This window comes from Aptenodytes forsteri, unplaced genomic scaffold, assembly GCF_000699145.1.
Source record: "Aptenodytes forsteri isolate BGI_AS27 unplaced genomic scaffold, ASM69914v1 Scaffold115, whole genome shotgun sequence".
In the NCBI taxonomy this organism is placed as follows: Eukaryota; Metazoa; Chordata; class Aves; order Sphenisciformes; family Spheniscidae; genus Aptenodytes; species Aptenodytes forsteri.
The window spans coordinates 2,772,313-2,789,692 of NW_008795319.1; the positions used below are offsets into that span (position 1 = coordinate 2,772,313).

The 17,380-nt window shown below is 38.5% G+C and overlaps 1 protein-coding gene across 1 annotated transcript in view; it reads right to left on the reverse strand.

Moving 5' to 3' along the window:
- The window catches only part of FAM83B (family with sequence similarity 83 member B), a 49,822-nt gene extending 36,853 nt beyond the window's left edge, over positions 1 to 12,969 (reverse strand). The window contains exon 1 of the mRNA XM_009279733.1: positions 12,526 to 12,969. Within this exon, the coding sequence (XP_009278008.1) occupies positions 12,526 to 12,969 (444 nt within the window). The remainder of the gene's footprint in view (positions 1 to 12,525) is intronic.
- Positions 12,970 to 17,380: the final 4,411 nt, after the last annotated feature.

Below are 17,380 nucleotides of genomic sequence, written 5' to 3' on the forward strand. Positions count from 1 at the left end.
CAATGCCTGCACTTAAGTACTATTATTACATATTTCAGAAATTAGATCTTTTCCCTTTTCTAACAATCTGTATTTTTCTTACACGTAGTCTACTACCTTAAAAATAGACAGCTGGGTTATGAACTAGAGAGTAATATACTAAATTGAAATGCTTTCTTCCTTTACTTTATATCTCAAGAGGGACTACTTTGTATAATTAAATGTAGCGAGTCACCTCCTCAGATACTATAAGCAATGTCTCTCCATAGAATTTAGCAGATTATGAAATTCTGATCCCTAGGATTGTTTGAAACACTGCTAACAAAATTCTGAATAAGTATGTCTAGGTGTGTACACACAATTTTGTATCAGCACAGTGTCATAATTGTCCATGAAACTATGTTTCAAGGTGTTGTTTTTTTTTTTTTAAATTTAAGAATATGCAGCATTTAAAAAACAAAATCCATAAACTATTTTGGACAGTTCTACCATAATAACTAAATTCCAGATGTTCACTTCTTACTGTTTTTTCTTTCGTTTTGCTTGCTTGCATACCAGCATGCATGAAAAAGTGCACGTGTGCTTTTAATATATATTTTGCAATCATTTCAAAAGCCTTAGAGTACAAATTGAGAAACTCCTCTATGGAATTTTCCTTGCACTGTATATGAGCTCAGTAAGCACGTATAATGTGGCAGAAGATAATGAAGCCTCTATCTCCAGTACAAACTCTTAAAGTTTGCTAGCAGAGGAGACAATTATTTTGGTTAAGGCCATTTCTATGAAGTTAGAGGAAAAAAACATTCTTTGATAGACATTCTATGTTGGCAAAAACTATTCTTGTTCTTTATGCATCAACATGACAAACTAGTCTTGTTCTTAATTTCTTTTTAAGGGATCAGTCTGTCTTCTATAACATTCCTAAATGCATCCGTTCCTTTGGGTTAGACTTCTGTGGGACCTGGGCCTGCACATGCATGCTGGGATCAGTAAAGGAGAACTGGGTGGTGGAATAGCATCTGGGGAAGGGAAAACCTTCCACCAGTTTCAATGCCTTGCTTGGGTTTCAGATATTCAGTATATCCAACACAGTTTTTATTTAGAATAAAAAAATTACAGCAGTCTGCTTGGACACACGTTATTCTTTTTTTAGTTGCTCACAGTGGATGCAATCAACTGAAGATATATGCTCATTTTGGTACTGCAAGTGTACTGTGGCACGATTTAGGAGAAAGAGATTAATTAAATATTTAAAATCAGATTCTTAATGATACATGGTCATAACCCTAGGCATCAATCCTGCAAACAAATATGAATGTTAAGCTAATGGAAGCTCTCGTGTACACAAACTAAAGTATTTAAATCCTCTCAGGATTAAGCATCTAATTTTGTTTGAAGAAGAAGAAAAGTGTCTTCTTTGAGCAGGTATTATATTTTTCTCTCTCTGCCCTTTACTAAATACCTAAAAAAAAATCTTTCCAAGTTTTATTAGATGTATTCTTTGACAAAATGAGATGAAAATCAATTGCGTATACAAGTCATTTTTGTAATTAAATAGCCTGTTGTAATTTTTGATACACAAATGCTCTATGTCTTAACTTCATCGTTGTTGCCAAAAACTTCAGTTTATTGCAAAATAAACCAGGGCAAATAAGACAGTTCTATTCAGAAAATATACCTCCCCTAATATTTAATCTGTTAGATCTACAATTGATAATAAATATCAGAAACCTGCCAATAAAATTGAGTGATTTGACTAGCAATTCAAAAGCATTGCTATATTTCTAACATTATGACGGTGTTTTACCACTTCCTACTGGGAGACACAGAGAATGGGGAAAAGACTCAAACCCCCTACTGCAAGCACTTGCTTCATGTGTGCTGACTGGCATCCTCCAAGGCACCCACGTTTCTTTAGTGACCTAAGAGGGAGCTCACATTCCCAGATGTCACTCCTGGAACTGCATTCAGGAAAGATGCCAGAAGTACCTAAAGCAGGCAGTAAACGCTCACCTCTGGCTGAGGTGCACGATGAAAGGAGAAAAGGCAGAAGAGAGAGGGCTGTCCAAGGGGAAGAGCTGGAGTGGGCAGTGAAGAGGGAGGGGAAGGAAAGAGGAACTACAACTGAAAATTTATAGATTTCCTGTATATATATATTTCCTCATACTGTAAGTGTAGTCACTTCAGGGGGCGAGAGCAGAAATGCCTGCATATTACAGACACTACAGACAACTTTTGTGCCTTACTTTCAGCCATTTGATACCGATTCTCATGGAGTTACGCATGGATCGACGCACGACAGCACGGAGCAGAGCCTGGCTGAATCGAACATTGGTCCATCTGTGTTTGTCTTAAGCTGTCCCCTTCCACACGATGCTGTAAGACTTAAGTAACCCAAAGCTGCCAGCTTTTTCACCCTGGGTGCAGGCTCCAGAGTGTTATGGTCCCTCAGGAGGTCTAAACAGCATTTAGTTGCTGCCCTGGTTTCTAATAGGAAGCCTTCCAGCAGCTGAAAGGACTAGCAGAGATCCCTGCTCCTCTTTCCCGACTCCCAGGAACTGCACATTTTTTCCTTCCTTTTTATTCCTCCAAAAAGCACTTGGAGCCCTGGCTTTGCAAGGCTCTGACGTTTACACAGAAGACCTTCTTGGGCTCTCAAGAGCTCATTGCAAAGACACTGTTTAACTCCTCTGAACTTCAAGTCAAAGTACCGAGCCTTTACTCGGGACAGAAATCCTGTAACAGGAGATTGCAACCCTGTATCACAGTACTTCAGATCTGGACTGCACCTCCATCATTAAATTTAACTTATGCGTAAGAAATCAAATCATCTGACTAATTAGATTTCTGGCTTACTGTCATTCAATAAGCCTAGAATTCATGAACACAATAGATGATGATAGTACTGCAATCATATAGTGCACCATAAAATCTATCATAAAATATAGTATTACTGGTGATCATATAGTGCTAAAACATGAAATAAGGTGATAGCAAATAAATGAACAAATAGAATTATCAGTCATAATTCCCAGTTTCATCTCTACGCTTAGTTTTCTCATTTCAAAGTATCTCCTTTGAGCAAAATAATACAGTTTTTGTTATATTTTAAAGCAGCTTTCTGTAGACTTGTAACAGTACATACTACTATAAGAGTTGGATCCATTGATGGTTGATATTTTTAGGCCCATCCTCAGCAAAGACAGATCTCTATCAAACAGATACTGTGCAGCCACATATACCTGCCTATTATTTAAAAGAATCGCACACCCTTGACAGTGACTTTTCAGGCAATTATTGCGTGCCTTTGCTAATCCACCATTAGGCAGTGCCAAGAAATTATCAGAACAGCAGATAGCTTCAGATATTATTATGCTCAGTCAAGCTGGATGGAGACCTGGTTGCTTTCACAGGCGGTATCCCCCTGGCATTTGAGGGAAATCAGATTTGCTGGCTGACACTGCCACTTCTGTTTGCTGCCTCCGATGTCTCTGATCAGGAGGTACAGCTCACTAGCAGTGAATTCTGCACAACTTAAAAAATGGGCTGTCCCTTGGTGGGCATTTCTTGAGAAAGGTCCCACAGAGAATCAGCAGGCACTTGCCCTTCTGTGCTGGTTATTTCACCTCATCCTCATTATTATCTCTGGCTTACTCAGCATCAAAAGCCTAGCAGGAAAACACTAACTACAATACCTTCTGTGGGCTGATGCCACTCAGATTCACCTGAATTAGAAGGTGATGTCTAGTGCTTTACCTACTGCTTAAGCCGTAAAGGGAGCTTATTGAGCTGAAGTGCAGCCTGCTTGGCAAAGAGTGCCTGCAGCTCCAGGAAACAGCATGAAATTAAGGCTGAGAAGTTATATCTGCCATTTGAACTGAAGGCACACCCATTTGGCTACCTGAATGCACAGTCCTGTGCTAGCGTTCAAGCCCGATTGCTAGTGGATGGAGCAGATATCAAAGTTTTCTTTTCATCTCTAAGAGATACAGTGCATAACTTCTCATATTACCCTATCGCCCAGCTTCATCTCTTACAGCAGGATCGCTGGCAGAAGTGAAAAGGCCTGAGGAGATCTGGTGCTGCAGTTAGCAAAACCCCCTAGATAAAAGACACACCACAGAAGTTTTCTGAAGGCAGCTTCATGCCCACACGCCTTGCTGGGGAGAGCAGGGGCGACCGTAGACCCTGTTTTTGAGGAATCTGTTCTGGTTCCCTCACATCTTATATCTTCTAGGCAGTCAGGGCAAGCACTCCAGGCCAAGAGACAGAACTGGTTAAGATAATCCGCCCTTAGCTAAGGTATGAGAACACCCTGTATATGTCTTGAAGATACACCCTCTTTATCTGAAGATAAGAAAGGACTTTATGTTTTTACAAATATTTTTGAAAAGTAAGCACTACAAAGCTACAGTTATATACTAATGCAAACTTTTTTTGAGAAGTACTGGCATTCTTCAGAAATTAGTTTTCATAACTATAACACTAAATGCATAACTACGATTTTTTTATCAACTAAAATCACAGAGACAAGAAAATAAAGACTTGTTATCTGGCCCCTACTTGCTCTGAGTACTGTTTGCTAATGTATAATACTCTCAGGCTTTTGGTTTATAATTGCATCTCTCTGAATTATGATATATATTAATTTAATGCTTTTGTGGCTCAGTGTTCTCATCTATAAAACTGCACACGCTTTGGTCATGTTCTTTGATGGCTAGGGATAAAGGAGAGCATATAAATTCTGAGTCTGCTGTTTATACTGCAGTAGTGGTATGTCTGTACTGGCTGGCACCAATCAGGAAGACTAAGACGCCAGTAAACTATATGATATACAGACATGCAGCGAAACATAACGATGTTTACAGCTTCAGAAAACAAACACCCAGGATATGGGAAAAGATGTCAAACAAAGGCAAGGAAAACAGAGATGGCTAGTTTGGTTGCTTCCACTTCTATATGTATAATGCAAATAACACTACCGTAAATTCAACTGGCTTACTGATCAGTGGACTGTATACTGAAAAATTCTTAACTTCGTTGATCAAGCAAGCCATAGCCAGATCTTGCAATTATTTACTTTTAACAGCTCTATTGAGGTAAGTCATTTTATGGTTGTCTGCAGATCCTACTATAAAGTAGCAAGCTCAATGCCAGTTACACCCCATTACTGTTGTGATGGCCATTGCTTCTTTCCTCCCAAAGGTAAATTACGGTAGGATTTTAAAGAGTAAAAGCCCTCTGAGGTCTCAGGCATGCTGACAGCATTTTTGAAAATGTGAACTTTAACTTTTATTGTACAGAATAGCACCTCTTTATTAGGAAATGCTTATAGACATTTTCTAAAGGAAAAGGAAAGGCGTGATTGCACTGGTATCAATGGCAAGGTCTGCGCTTCTTTTAGAGAGGTAAATACTAAAGTGTACTTTGACTCCTCTATCACCTGCGCTGGAATACTTGCAGTACTCCTCGGGGAAAATAACACAGTATTAAGCAAATTGTTCTGAAATAATTACAAGTGAAGTAGGTACTTGTACTCAGATCTGATATATGAGGAAACTTAATACACGTAACTCAGTGGCGTTCAATCCTGCTCCTTCCAAACAGGAAAATGGGAAATTCTGAACTGGCAGCTCTTGGATTTTTTGTGCTTTTTGTTTTGCTCCGTGTCAGCAATTCTCCACTTCCCATGTAGTTTCTATCATACTGTATTACACAAATACTGCTGCAGTATTGCAGGTATCTGTATACCAAGCTATGCTCATTTAAAATTCTATCACAGATAGTGTAATATTTTAGTTTCCAAATTCCGATACATAACAAACAAATTTAAAGTTTAAAATCACCCAAAATGTGTCCTCCATCCCTCAGAGCATCACTGGCTATGCTGGAAAGCTATTAGAGATCAAAAGCTATGCTAAAACTGCAAGAGGTCAAAAAAGGCCTATGGCAATATAAATGTGAAGTGATTAAGCCTATAGTTCTTCAGGCAAGATTGTTCCCTGGATGAAAAAAATTAGAAAAACTCAGATCTCTTGAGGATAGGAGTTCAGAAGAACAAAACTAGCACTTCAACATTATCAATTTTTTTTTGACAAGCAAGAAAAGGAGAGTGATGAAACCCAAATAGACTGGACTGAGCACTGAAAGAAGCATTCTTTCTGGGCAAAATTATTTTAAATCAACGGGTTTGTATTTATAGCATATTTTGACCTATAATTGCTTCAGCATATTGTAGTACAAAGTTATTGTTGAATATGATAAAGAACATTTTAATCTACTGAATGTACAAAAAGCATAAATGACTTTAATAGCACTTTTGTTTTGACTGACAAAGATTTATGTCAATGAGAGAAAAGGTTTTAATGAAAAAATATTGCTACAAAGCACATGTGTATGCTTGCTTCTTTTATATAGATATATATGTGAATGAGACAGACATTAATAAAGGAATACAGCTGCCTGTAAGATCTGGCCTTTAATTTTCCTTATTCCATTTTTAAATCCATCATGGAAGCATGATATTTTGATAACACATTAGCACAGTTGTGACATAAAAATGACAATACCTATAAATTAATTACATCTTTTAATATAAAATACAAGTATCAAAGATGTTGAAATAGTCTTGCAAACCTTCGACCCGACAGAAACCTGTGAGTAAAAAACCACCACAACTGACTAAAAATTATTTTATCAGATTCCCACTCCCCAGGCTAGCCCTAGCCTCTGCTTGCTTTTCAGTTTTGGATCCTTCCCACCTAACAGGAGGGCTACCAGGAAAAATTGTGGGTTTCATGTTTAGAGCAACTGTGTATAAGAAATGCATTTCACAGAAGTCCCAGGCTTTCCAGATGACAGAAGTGCTTGCAGATGTGTTCCATCGATGGCAGTCCTCTCTGTCTGCATTGTAAGTGCACTGCTGTGACTGCTCCGGGACTACCCTTACACGGAGGGAGCGGAAGGGGAGGGGGAGAAGGGGACAGGCAAGTAAAATAGTGTGAAGACTCCAAAGGCAAATCCAAGCAGATAAAATACCTGAAATAATTACTCATTGTGAGCAGGTGACAAAAAATTTATATCGGGTCACAATAATAGCACCAAGAGCAAGACACGTGTCTTCTTCCAATGCATGGCATGTGCCCTGTGTGATTAGAAAAGCTGAGACATGACCTCACTCTCTCTAATAAATCTATCAAAAGCTAAAAATCATGTTTCACCTGGAAACCATACACATGACTGCCATGCTGGTTTTCAACTAACAGGAAGTCATTTAACAGAAGGCGAGTGGAAGTGAATGATGAATGCACCATTCAGCATAGCAGCTGAACCAAAAAGCACCTGCTGAAATCCTTGTGGGGTAGAATATTTTGGCAGGGAAAATGTTGCCTATACATCTTCAGCTGAGAACTGAGTCTTTCTATGCGTTACTCTCAGCTTAAAAAAGATATCCACTGTTTATCAGACACTCTACAGAGAATATAGGAAACTTTTGAGTGGGATGACTACTGCATTCATCTATTCTCTCTCCCTGAATTCAGCAGATTGCTCTAGCTTTTATGAACAAAAAAATGCAGCCCCTCTCTCTCATCTGCTTGAACTGCTGCAATTAATGAGCTAAGACAAGCATTGCCACAAGCACAATTCATTATCATGTTCCAGTCTGTGTTCAAATTATATTTAAAATAGTTAGCAAAGAGTATTGTTGAGAGAGTAAAAAAAGATTGCTCAACATACCCATATTGTACAAGTTTCCTTCTGTATAGAAACATCACTCTTCATGTAAAGAATGTGATTTTCTTTCATACTAGACTTATTTACTTTATATAATTAAAATAATACTTTATTATTATTGTATTATACACACAACCAAATGAGATCAATAGTGAATAATCATTTTTTCTGTAATACACAACCTCTAACTCTTACCTGAAACAAAATAAAACAAAATGAAAAAAAAAAACAACCCCAAACTGTAAGAAAACATTTTCCTTTTTATAAGATTGTAAAATGAGTCAACTGGTATATAATTAAAATAATACTTTATTATTATTGTATTATACACACAACCAAATGAGATCAATAGTGAATAATCATTTTTTCTGTAATACACAACCTCTAACTCTTACCTGAAACAAAATAAAACAAAATGAAAAAAAAAAACAACCCCAAACTGTAAGAAAACATTTTCCTTTTTATAAGATTGTAAAATGAGTCAACTGGATCTGTTTATTTGACTAGGTCCACTGCTCTAGAAGACAACACAGGCATCAGATTTTGTACATAACTCTCTCACAAGAATTCAAAAAAAGTCCTTTTTGACTTACTAAGGGCCTACCTACAGTGGGTCCAGCAAGACTTAACAGTAAGTTACACTCGTTTACAGTGCAACTTAATTCTTTCCCAAGGGTCCAAGTTTTGCAACTCTTTCTCACATTAAAAAGCCCAATCATGAGTAATTCAGCAAAAACAATTGCCTTTTTTGATTTTCCGAAATGATAACACACTAACCATCCACATTTCTATTTAAGCTTCTAAACAATTAACTTTTTTAAAAAGTCTTACAACTATCACTGATTTTATGAACCCAGGCTTAAGGCTGCTAGTCTATTTGAATTAAATAAAATCAGTGAGAAGTATTGCATATTTATCGAATATACATTCCACCAGAAATCCCAAAAGTATGTCAGGGAAGACTTCCAGTGTTTTCTGGCTTGTGCTGCAAACCAGCAATCCTTGGGTTGTCTAAACAACATGATTCTTTAAAAAACAGGTTTGAATTCTCTCCAGGAAGAGCTGATCCTTATTTGGATATCAATCTAAAAGACTCAGAGTTACACATTCTCTCTAAAACTGTGCAGGAATGTCTCGGTGGTGGAGAGAGGAATCCAGTTAATGAAGTAAGAGAAAAACACACTGCCAGAAGGACCCTTTGGTGCTCTGTCCTGTCCTTTCCCTGTTGCCTCACCCTGTCAATCACACCTGAGAAGACAGTACGAGCTGTTTCTTGCACACATGTACAAGCCTCATAACTGACGGTTTTGAGGCAACTCTTACGAAAAGTCATACAGGGAGAGGACCCTTCATTATTGAAGTCTCTGTTACTTTATAGTAAGAGAAGGAAGTTTCACATTAACCTGACACAGATGAGTAATCATCTTGATACCATTTCCCAGATGAATAATCTTCTCAGGAAAAACTGCTAAACATTATCAGTTGCAGTTCAGACAGCCCAGCCGGGATGAGTCAGGCTGTAGGAGCACCTCAAGCTTCAGGGAAGCCAGAAACCTGCCAATGATTAAAGGTAGAAGCCTCCAAAACACATGAGAAATAAGGCTACTGCCTTGTTTGCAAAAGTCCATCCATCATTAAGGTCAGACAGACCTTGCAGTGCTTTTTCCCCACATGGTTAGATCAACATCTGAAAAAGACTCGTGTCTCCCCAGTTGACACAGTCATGCCAAACAGCCTCCTTGTATGAACACGGGTTATGTTGACAGAGGAGGGTGGTTGGCAAGCTGTATCATTTGGAGATGACGTCTAGTTACACCAACAGCAAACCCATTTTGTTGACATGTTAGGTTTGACCTAAGGCACTCTGCTAACATCACACCTATCCCGCAGAATTGCTGTAGTACAGACTGCAATGTAATGCCATCCTATGTACAATACAGTTCCCCTGCTCTAATACAAGTTCAGAAACATATATCACAAGCATGGATTCATCTCCTTAAAATGGTTAGCTCATTTTTCTAGGATTTAATAATATTGATGTTTTTCTGTAAGAAAAACTCCATTATTATATTGCCTGTACTTACCATGAAAGTGATGTGCATAATTTTTATGCAGATTATGTATTTAAGAAACACGTAAGTGACAGGATTTTCTTACGACACTTTTTCATAGTCACTGGTTTTAGTCTAGTGTAGCATAGCCTTACAAATTATTTACCCCTTTAGTCAGGAAAAGTCACTGTCAGCAAGCGAGTTGCTTAATGTTGTTTACAACATGTCTTCTTAAGGTCAAAATTAACATATGTAATGATCATTTTAAGAAGTGACACTGTGATGCATCAAGCATGAAAGAGGTCAAGAGTAAGACCACTAATAATGTCATCTTATCCTTATATATCTCCAAATATTCAAAAGGATCTAGATTTCAACTGGCTCAGTCTCCTTCATGAATTTTTTGGCTAGTATATAAATATAAATAATATATATCGAATGGGTTCCTTCATGGAGTGAATCAGTGCAGAAACATTGTCTGCCTTGCCCTTGTTGGAGCTGGTTTCCAACTGTACCGAGTGTTCGGGTAGCCCAGGGAAATCAGTGCCTGAACTCAGGCGCTCGGGTTTGGTGCTTAAAGTTAGGTGGTATGAATACACCTGCATCCAACAGTCTGTTTATTTTCCCACAGAAGTTTGCTGAAATTCCCATAGATTTTGCCTAGAGCTGTATTGGTTTAATGTGATTTGCTGAAGAACTTGTTTATTCTTTACAGGTTTCTGTTTTTCTTGTGTAACCTTTTCCTATTTCCTTTGAATATTCTCATAAGACTACACATCTCCACTACTACATAACAAAGAACCCTGTTTAATATAACTATATATTTATAAGTGGCTTAGGAGAAGTAGGTTAGCCTGTTTACAAAGTGTTTGCCTGCTGTAAGCATGTTTTAAATACCTTACTTTACCTTACTTAGAAATCCTTTAAACTTTACTATGCATCTGCAGACAGAAGAGGCTGAACAACACCGTATCTTTTAGATTTAATTGTTGCTTCCTGAAGCAACCAACCCATACCACTGTATCAAAAGTGTCACAGTTGTTGCTTTTGAGGTTGTGCTGATCAACTAAACAAACCTTTCAGCTGTCAGATTTGACAGTGTCACATACATAACATCCTCTTTATAAAATGGAAGCACCACAAGCACATCAGAGAGCCAATATACTATGCACTCAACCTTCTTCCAAAGAGGTTGGAAAAATCACACCTACTTTTTCTCCATAGCTGCAATCAAAGCAGGCATACTCCTTAAAATGGCGTTTTACAAGGCAGCACCACCAGCTAAGAGAGCCGTCGGAAAGGGACTGGACTGCATGCAGCCAGCCAGCTAGGCACAAAAAGCATGGCAACTAACGGGAAACAGCCTTTCTCCATGGCATTTCAAGGCCTTGTAGCAAAAGCGAACTAGACTTGGCAATAGAGTTAACTGTGTTCTTGTGGTTTCCCTTACAGTGGATACATTGGTAGCTCAGAAGCTGCAGTTGAAAAAGATCACAGAGTATCTCAGGCAAGTCATGGTCAAGCCTCACTACATAAAAAAGCAGAAAACACCAGATCTCACTCTGAAAGACACAAAGAGGGAGAGAAGTAATTAATTCTCCTCTTCCTTGAGCGTACAGTCATTCTAGACTGTAAACTGCAGGATAAAAGGCCTAGTGATAACTCTATAATGGCAACAAATTATATGCCTTATCTATGTAGAGGAGAGACACTGTAAAAAGATGTTGTCCTTCCCTTCCCCGCCCTTTTCAGTCCGTTTCTATTGCACATGTTTACACGCACACTTCAGCCACTGACGTGTTTACGGATGCACTCAAGCTAGAGCCTGTCCTACCGATTTAAAGCCCGTAGAATCACGCAGAACCCCATTTATTTCACGGGGAAGAAAGGGGAGCACGATGTACTTGCTAGGTATACTTCTGAAACCTTGTCACATATATTTAAAGAGGTAACGTGGCCCAGGGTCAAACCGATCTGCATGCTAATACATTTTTTGCTGTTTTTTTAAAATTGACACTGGAAAGCAAAAGGTGGTTTCTACATACAGCACCCTGTCACTGAGGTGTAAGCCAGGTGTGCCTTAGGAAACTCAAGATGCAAGTGCCCGTAAGTGGAGACAAGTATGTTTGGAAAAGTGTCCACATTTCTTATAAATTAGTCATTAGTCAGAAATGAAGGTAAGGTACCCAACGAAAATCTCTTTCCTCGTTGCCTAAACCTCATTTTTTTTCTTCTGAGCTCTCTTTAATACTTTCTGACTAATTTCTGCAAGGACAGTTGGCATGCAAAATCACAAAACCTGAGACTCTCAAGGTACATGAGTCGGATGTACATCGAGGTGTTATTTCGTTATAACAACTGGCTACCATGCCAAACCGATGCATGTTCCCACTGACGCAAGAGAGAAACCTTAGGATATATCCTGAAGTTAGACAGAATTGTATCACTTGAAGTATACTAAACTGAGGTCAAAGAAAAGGTGTGCTGATTATCTACAAATTTCTCACGGACTGGTCAGCATTACAATAAAATGGTAATTATGATTCATTAATCTCTCCAATTAATCCCTGACCCCTTGTAAATAAAGTTTATAACATTGGTGCATGTGATACCAAAGGACCGATCTCAGTCTGGGAAAAACTTTGTTTGAACTGTAAGCAGCCAGACTGCTTTTTCCTGCCAGCAGAAAAAAAAAAGCCTCTAGTAAAACACCAACTAGATTATTGCCACTTTTTTTTTCAATAGTATTTTTCATGTTTACCTTTCTTGCATCTCGTATCATCTTCCGAATACTTTCCTTTATGGTGTAAGGCTGTGCTCGTGGTGGATGAAAAAGCAGATCGATATTCGTGCCACCAGAAATTCCAGGCATCAGGTAGGGCCAACCTAAGTCAAGATTTGGAGCTTCCACATCTGATTCAATGGGCCAGTACGTTCCCGAGGAAGAGGTGTCATCAATGGCATGGTTAGAGGAATAAATTGTGTTTTGGGGAAGTCTGTGAACATTGTTCAAAATATAATCAATTTCCTCATCCGCTAGGAACTCTGTGCATCTCTCTTTGGAAAGAAATTCTTTGTAGGCTTCTAAACCTCCTTCAATTAGAGCATCAATAGCTACTCGGTACCATTCCTTGTAATGAGGTTCAATATAGTTGTCTGATCTGCATTCATCATGTAAGGACGATAGCAAAGATGAAGTTTCCATTTTCACATATATGTTGTATAAAGTCTCTTAAACTTCCATTCATGAGCTGATGAAACGTATCTGTAAAGAGAGAAAAGTAAGAAAACAATCAGTATATTTCTAGAGATCTATGACACGCACACAGATATTATTCAACATACTTTTCTGGTAATGTTGCTCTAAGTTTTTCTAGCACCTTCCAAAAATTTAAAAATGTTTTGAAGAGGCTCAGGGACTAATATTGCCAAATGAATATTAAAGAGCTAGATAAAGAGCTGCTTCTACATAAGGCAAAACTAAACACATAATTAAGTGATTTGATTAAGTTCTTATATTAAAAGCTATAGCAGAGCTCATAATACACTGAAGATCTGTACCAATAACACCAATAAATACCCAATGCATGTTCCAATACGCTACCGTAGGTTGGGTTTCAAAACTCTCTTTATAACAACTGACAGAGTAGTGTTCAGAGAAACACTTCAGAAACCAATTATATTTCTTACTTTTTGATGCATTAATCTTTCTCTGCAACACATTCCTTTTCTCTGGCTTCTTTGAAACAACAGTCATTTAGGTCCTTCTCCTTATCTATCTGTTCTCCCATGCTGATCTAATCCATTTCTTGCTCCAAAGCAGGACCAGCCTACCTCATTTCAGTGAGTTATGAGGAACTCCAGAAAGATTTCTCCTCCCACATCTGGGATCAAACTCTGAATCAGCAATCTGATGTCTAGTTTCCACCCTGCTCATTCCTTCTGCCAAAAGGAGCGGCTGCTTTAATCTTATTAATGTTTTGGGAAAAAAAAAAAGTAATAAGTTGTTTACTGCTGATGATTTATAAATTCATTCTTACCATCTTTTTATTTCATTTAACAAGGGCTGAGAGGGTTAGTTCCTGCTGCGACAATTTGGGATTTAAGGCAGAAAGAGGACAAATGGCCAATGTTTCTTCCTTCACATTTGTGCAACCCTACTGGACTCCAGCAACTCTACTGTTCGCCTAAAACCAAAACTGCAATGAACTTCTGCACTGGGCAGGTAAGCCACAAAAAAAAAGGGGGGGGGGGATTTTCATGAGGGTGGCACGAGCATGGCGATGTAAAATAGAAAGATGACACGTGGTAGCACTGTTTCATCTTTCAGGGCTAGGGCATGAAGCTTAAGAGAAAGACAGCAGAAGTAGGAAGGACATCCAAGGAAGGCAGAATAGTTACAAAAATCATATGCAAAGTATAGCTTGAAAGTTAACATTGGGTTTCCCTACAAGCCTAATTAATAATATAGCAGTATAATAGCAAGGAATAGGCAAACAGAGTTCTGATTGCATTTACTGGCATGTAAAAGTAACACAATTCTCTCTTCACATCAAGACCTTTCAGATATTTTTGCAAACGTTGCGTTTGCTTTCCACTGTCTGCTGGGAACAGTTTAAATCTTCTTGAAAGGAAACGTAAATTAGCTACATTAACCTAAAGGAATGGAAATCAAAATCTCCATACGCTACTGATACTCCAAAGTCCAATTAAACATTCAATTAAACCAAGATTTCTGAGGAACTTGGTAAGTCTGAGGTTAAAAAAAGACCAAGAAAGAAAAATCCAGATCTGAGGCTGGCATCAGCATGTCATATGAAATAACTCCATTTGAATCCTGTCTCTCAGCCAAGTAGCAGGGTAGATCTTCCCAGATAGGATTGCTTTCGAGCCTGGGGGAAAGGAGTGTTTCTGGCTGCTTCCAGAGTAGCTCTTTGTGGTGAACTGGAAAGCAGTAAGCGAAAGGGATCCGATTGCTCTCCCCTGATCAAGAATTACATGTATTCCTGTGACAGATATTCAGGGCTCCGTTCCACACTGCTCTCACAGGCAGAAATAAAACGTTATAAAATAGGAGTGATACCATTTCACTTTGCCCAGATGCAGAGACAGCCTGTGGTGTAAGGCGACGCAGAACCAAGCACATGGTACAGACAACACAGACTGATTCAAAGGTCAAACTCTTACAATATTGTAAAATTAAAACTTTTGCATCAGTGTCCTGTGGAAGCCAACCATCTGGAACAGGTTTTCAAGACATTTTAGATGAAGAATGAAAAACTACTGAGAGTACAAAACGCAGAGTTACTCAGCTGAGTTGTTCTGAAGAGTCTGAACACTAATACCGGCGACTTTACTGAGAATCTAACACATCGCTCTTGTAGGGCCCTCCAGGACAAGTAACACTCTCAACAGTGTAGTAAAACAGTCAGTCTTATTATGACATTTAAGACTAAATCTGATTTTACAAAGGCAAATGAAAGATATTTCTAAAATTCTTATTACTTTGGAATGGATATACTTCTAAAATAGGAATTTTGCCAGTGATTTCATATATACAGTTGAGAAAGACGTGTTTATTTCAAAAGCTTGTCTAAATCCCTTTTTTCTTCTTCTCACTCTTCCCTTTGAAAATAATATAAGGGAACAGGACTAAACTTAATATGTAACGTTGTGCAATATAAAATATTGAATGTTATGATCAAATAAAAGGTACAAAATGATTGCATGTGTGTGCTGGCTCACGTGCATTTTTTGTTTTGTTTGGTTCTTTTGATTTGTTTTTTGTAATAGTATAGTATGTTATTTGACTTTTCATTGAAAACAATGACTTAATTAATTGTGGCATAGGTCAAATGCCACTTATGCTCAGATTTATGCTGAAAGCAGGGTATAAAGATACCATAATCTTGGAAAGGTGAGACTTCTAGTGCAGTGTCTTCCAAACCAGAATAGTTATTTTACAGTGAACATCTTTGATGTTGATCTTTGATTTACAAGTGCCGTTTATAAAACAAGCTTAAAGCAGTGCACATTTATTTAAGAAAGTAAATGTAAAATCTGTCAGCACGGAAATAAATCACAGAACAGATGAGACAAATGAAAAAGTTCTAATTCTGGTTTTTGGAATTAAGGACATCTGCATGCGATACATTCATGAGAAGAAACAAAGAAAACTCCCAAATTAAAATGATGGCTTCAGGTATATTTGACAAAAGCTCTAGATGTCTTGACACAGTTATTTTCCTCCTTAGAAGGTAAGAGCTATTTTGTAGGAAATGTACCTATGAAACCAATATAATTTTGGATAGAGAGGCAGAGGTTTAGACAAAATTCTAAAATAAACTTTTTGGTGTCTTCTTCAACCGTGTATAATGGTTTCTGCATAATCAACTTGATTCTTCAAAGATCTTCCTCAGGTCAACAATTTTATTAGCAACATTGTGCAGAATGAGGGCCATCTCTGGAGGCTTCCAGAGCTTTATCAGACTTCATGTACATGATCACAAATTTTACCAGCACCAGGAAAGCTGTTGTTCATCCTCTGAGAAATAACCTTGGCTGTTAATCCCAGGCCAGTGTATCAGCCATCTTCTCTGCTTGGACACAGGGATCAATTACTTAAACCTTTTTTATTAAGTGCCATTAATGGGCTTAAATTGAATTTAAACTCCAATGCAGCTGCTAAAACTGAATCTTTTGCTAAGGAACACAAATTCTGAATCCTGCACTGATGTGATCATCTTGTCCTTCTATCAACAAATGCTTGGAACCCAGCAAGAAGAGAGCTTTTTCTTTGAAAGAAAAGTAAATGAGCCTTTTTGCAGAAAGATACAGAGAGCATCCCAGCTTCCACAAAAGCAGCAGATGACAAATGCCCACTGAAGAAAATGATGCAACATTTTGCAGTGGTTCCAGGAGCACAGTCCTCCAGGCTAGAGCTAAAGACAAGCAACTTCCCCGCTTTTCTAATATTCTAAGGATTTGAAAAATTTCCTGTTCAGCAACTTTGGGGAGCATCTCTAACCTCAGGCTCGTACAGCCAGCCCTTGGGCAAGGCCCTGGCCGTGGTCCTCTCCTCGGGATGTCCTTATCTCCTCTCCAAAGGAAATGTGATTGCTTTGACAGTTTCCGCATAAAGTTTCAACCTTGCCACCTCAGTTAAAGGAAATTTAAACCACAGGAACATCTTGTCGCAGGCCCCTCTCTCAGGTATGGTTTTTGGGGCATCCACCTGAGCACCTCTGACCCACGGCTGTGCTGAGGAGCCTCCCTTAAGGGCTTGGTGTGACCAGCCTTTAACAGAATAAACAGGCATTTTACGACAGCTGCCTTCCACCAACCTTTGTATTACGGAACTGTATCAAGAATAAATAATAATTACCTACATTAAGCAGTGACAGGCAATTATTTCATTATTAATGAAATTACAGTATTTTCCGTGGATGCAAAGGGCATCAAATCCAAGCGAAAAACAACACTGCAAGGGTTCCCGCTTCTTTCTTTCGTCGTTTTTTTCTTTTTTAAACCAGAAAGTTAACTTTTCAGGCAAAACGGAGGCCACCAGCCCTCCGCTGGCACCGCCACGTGCTCGGACACGCCTCAGCCTTGAGGAC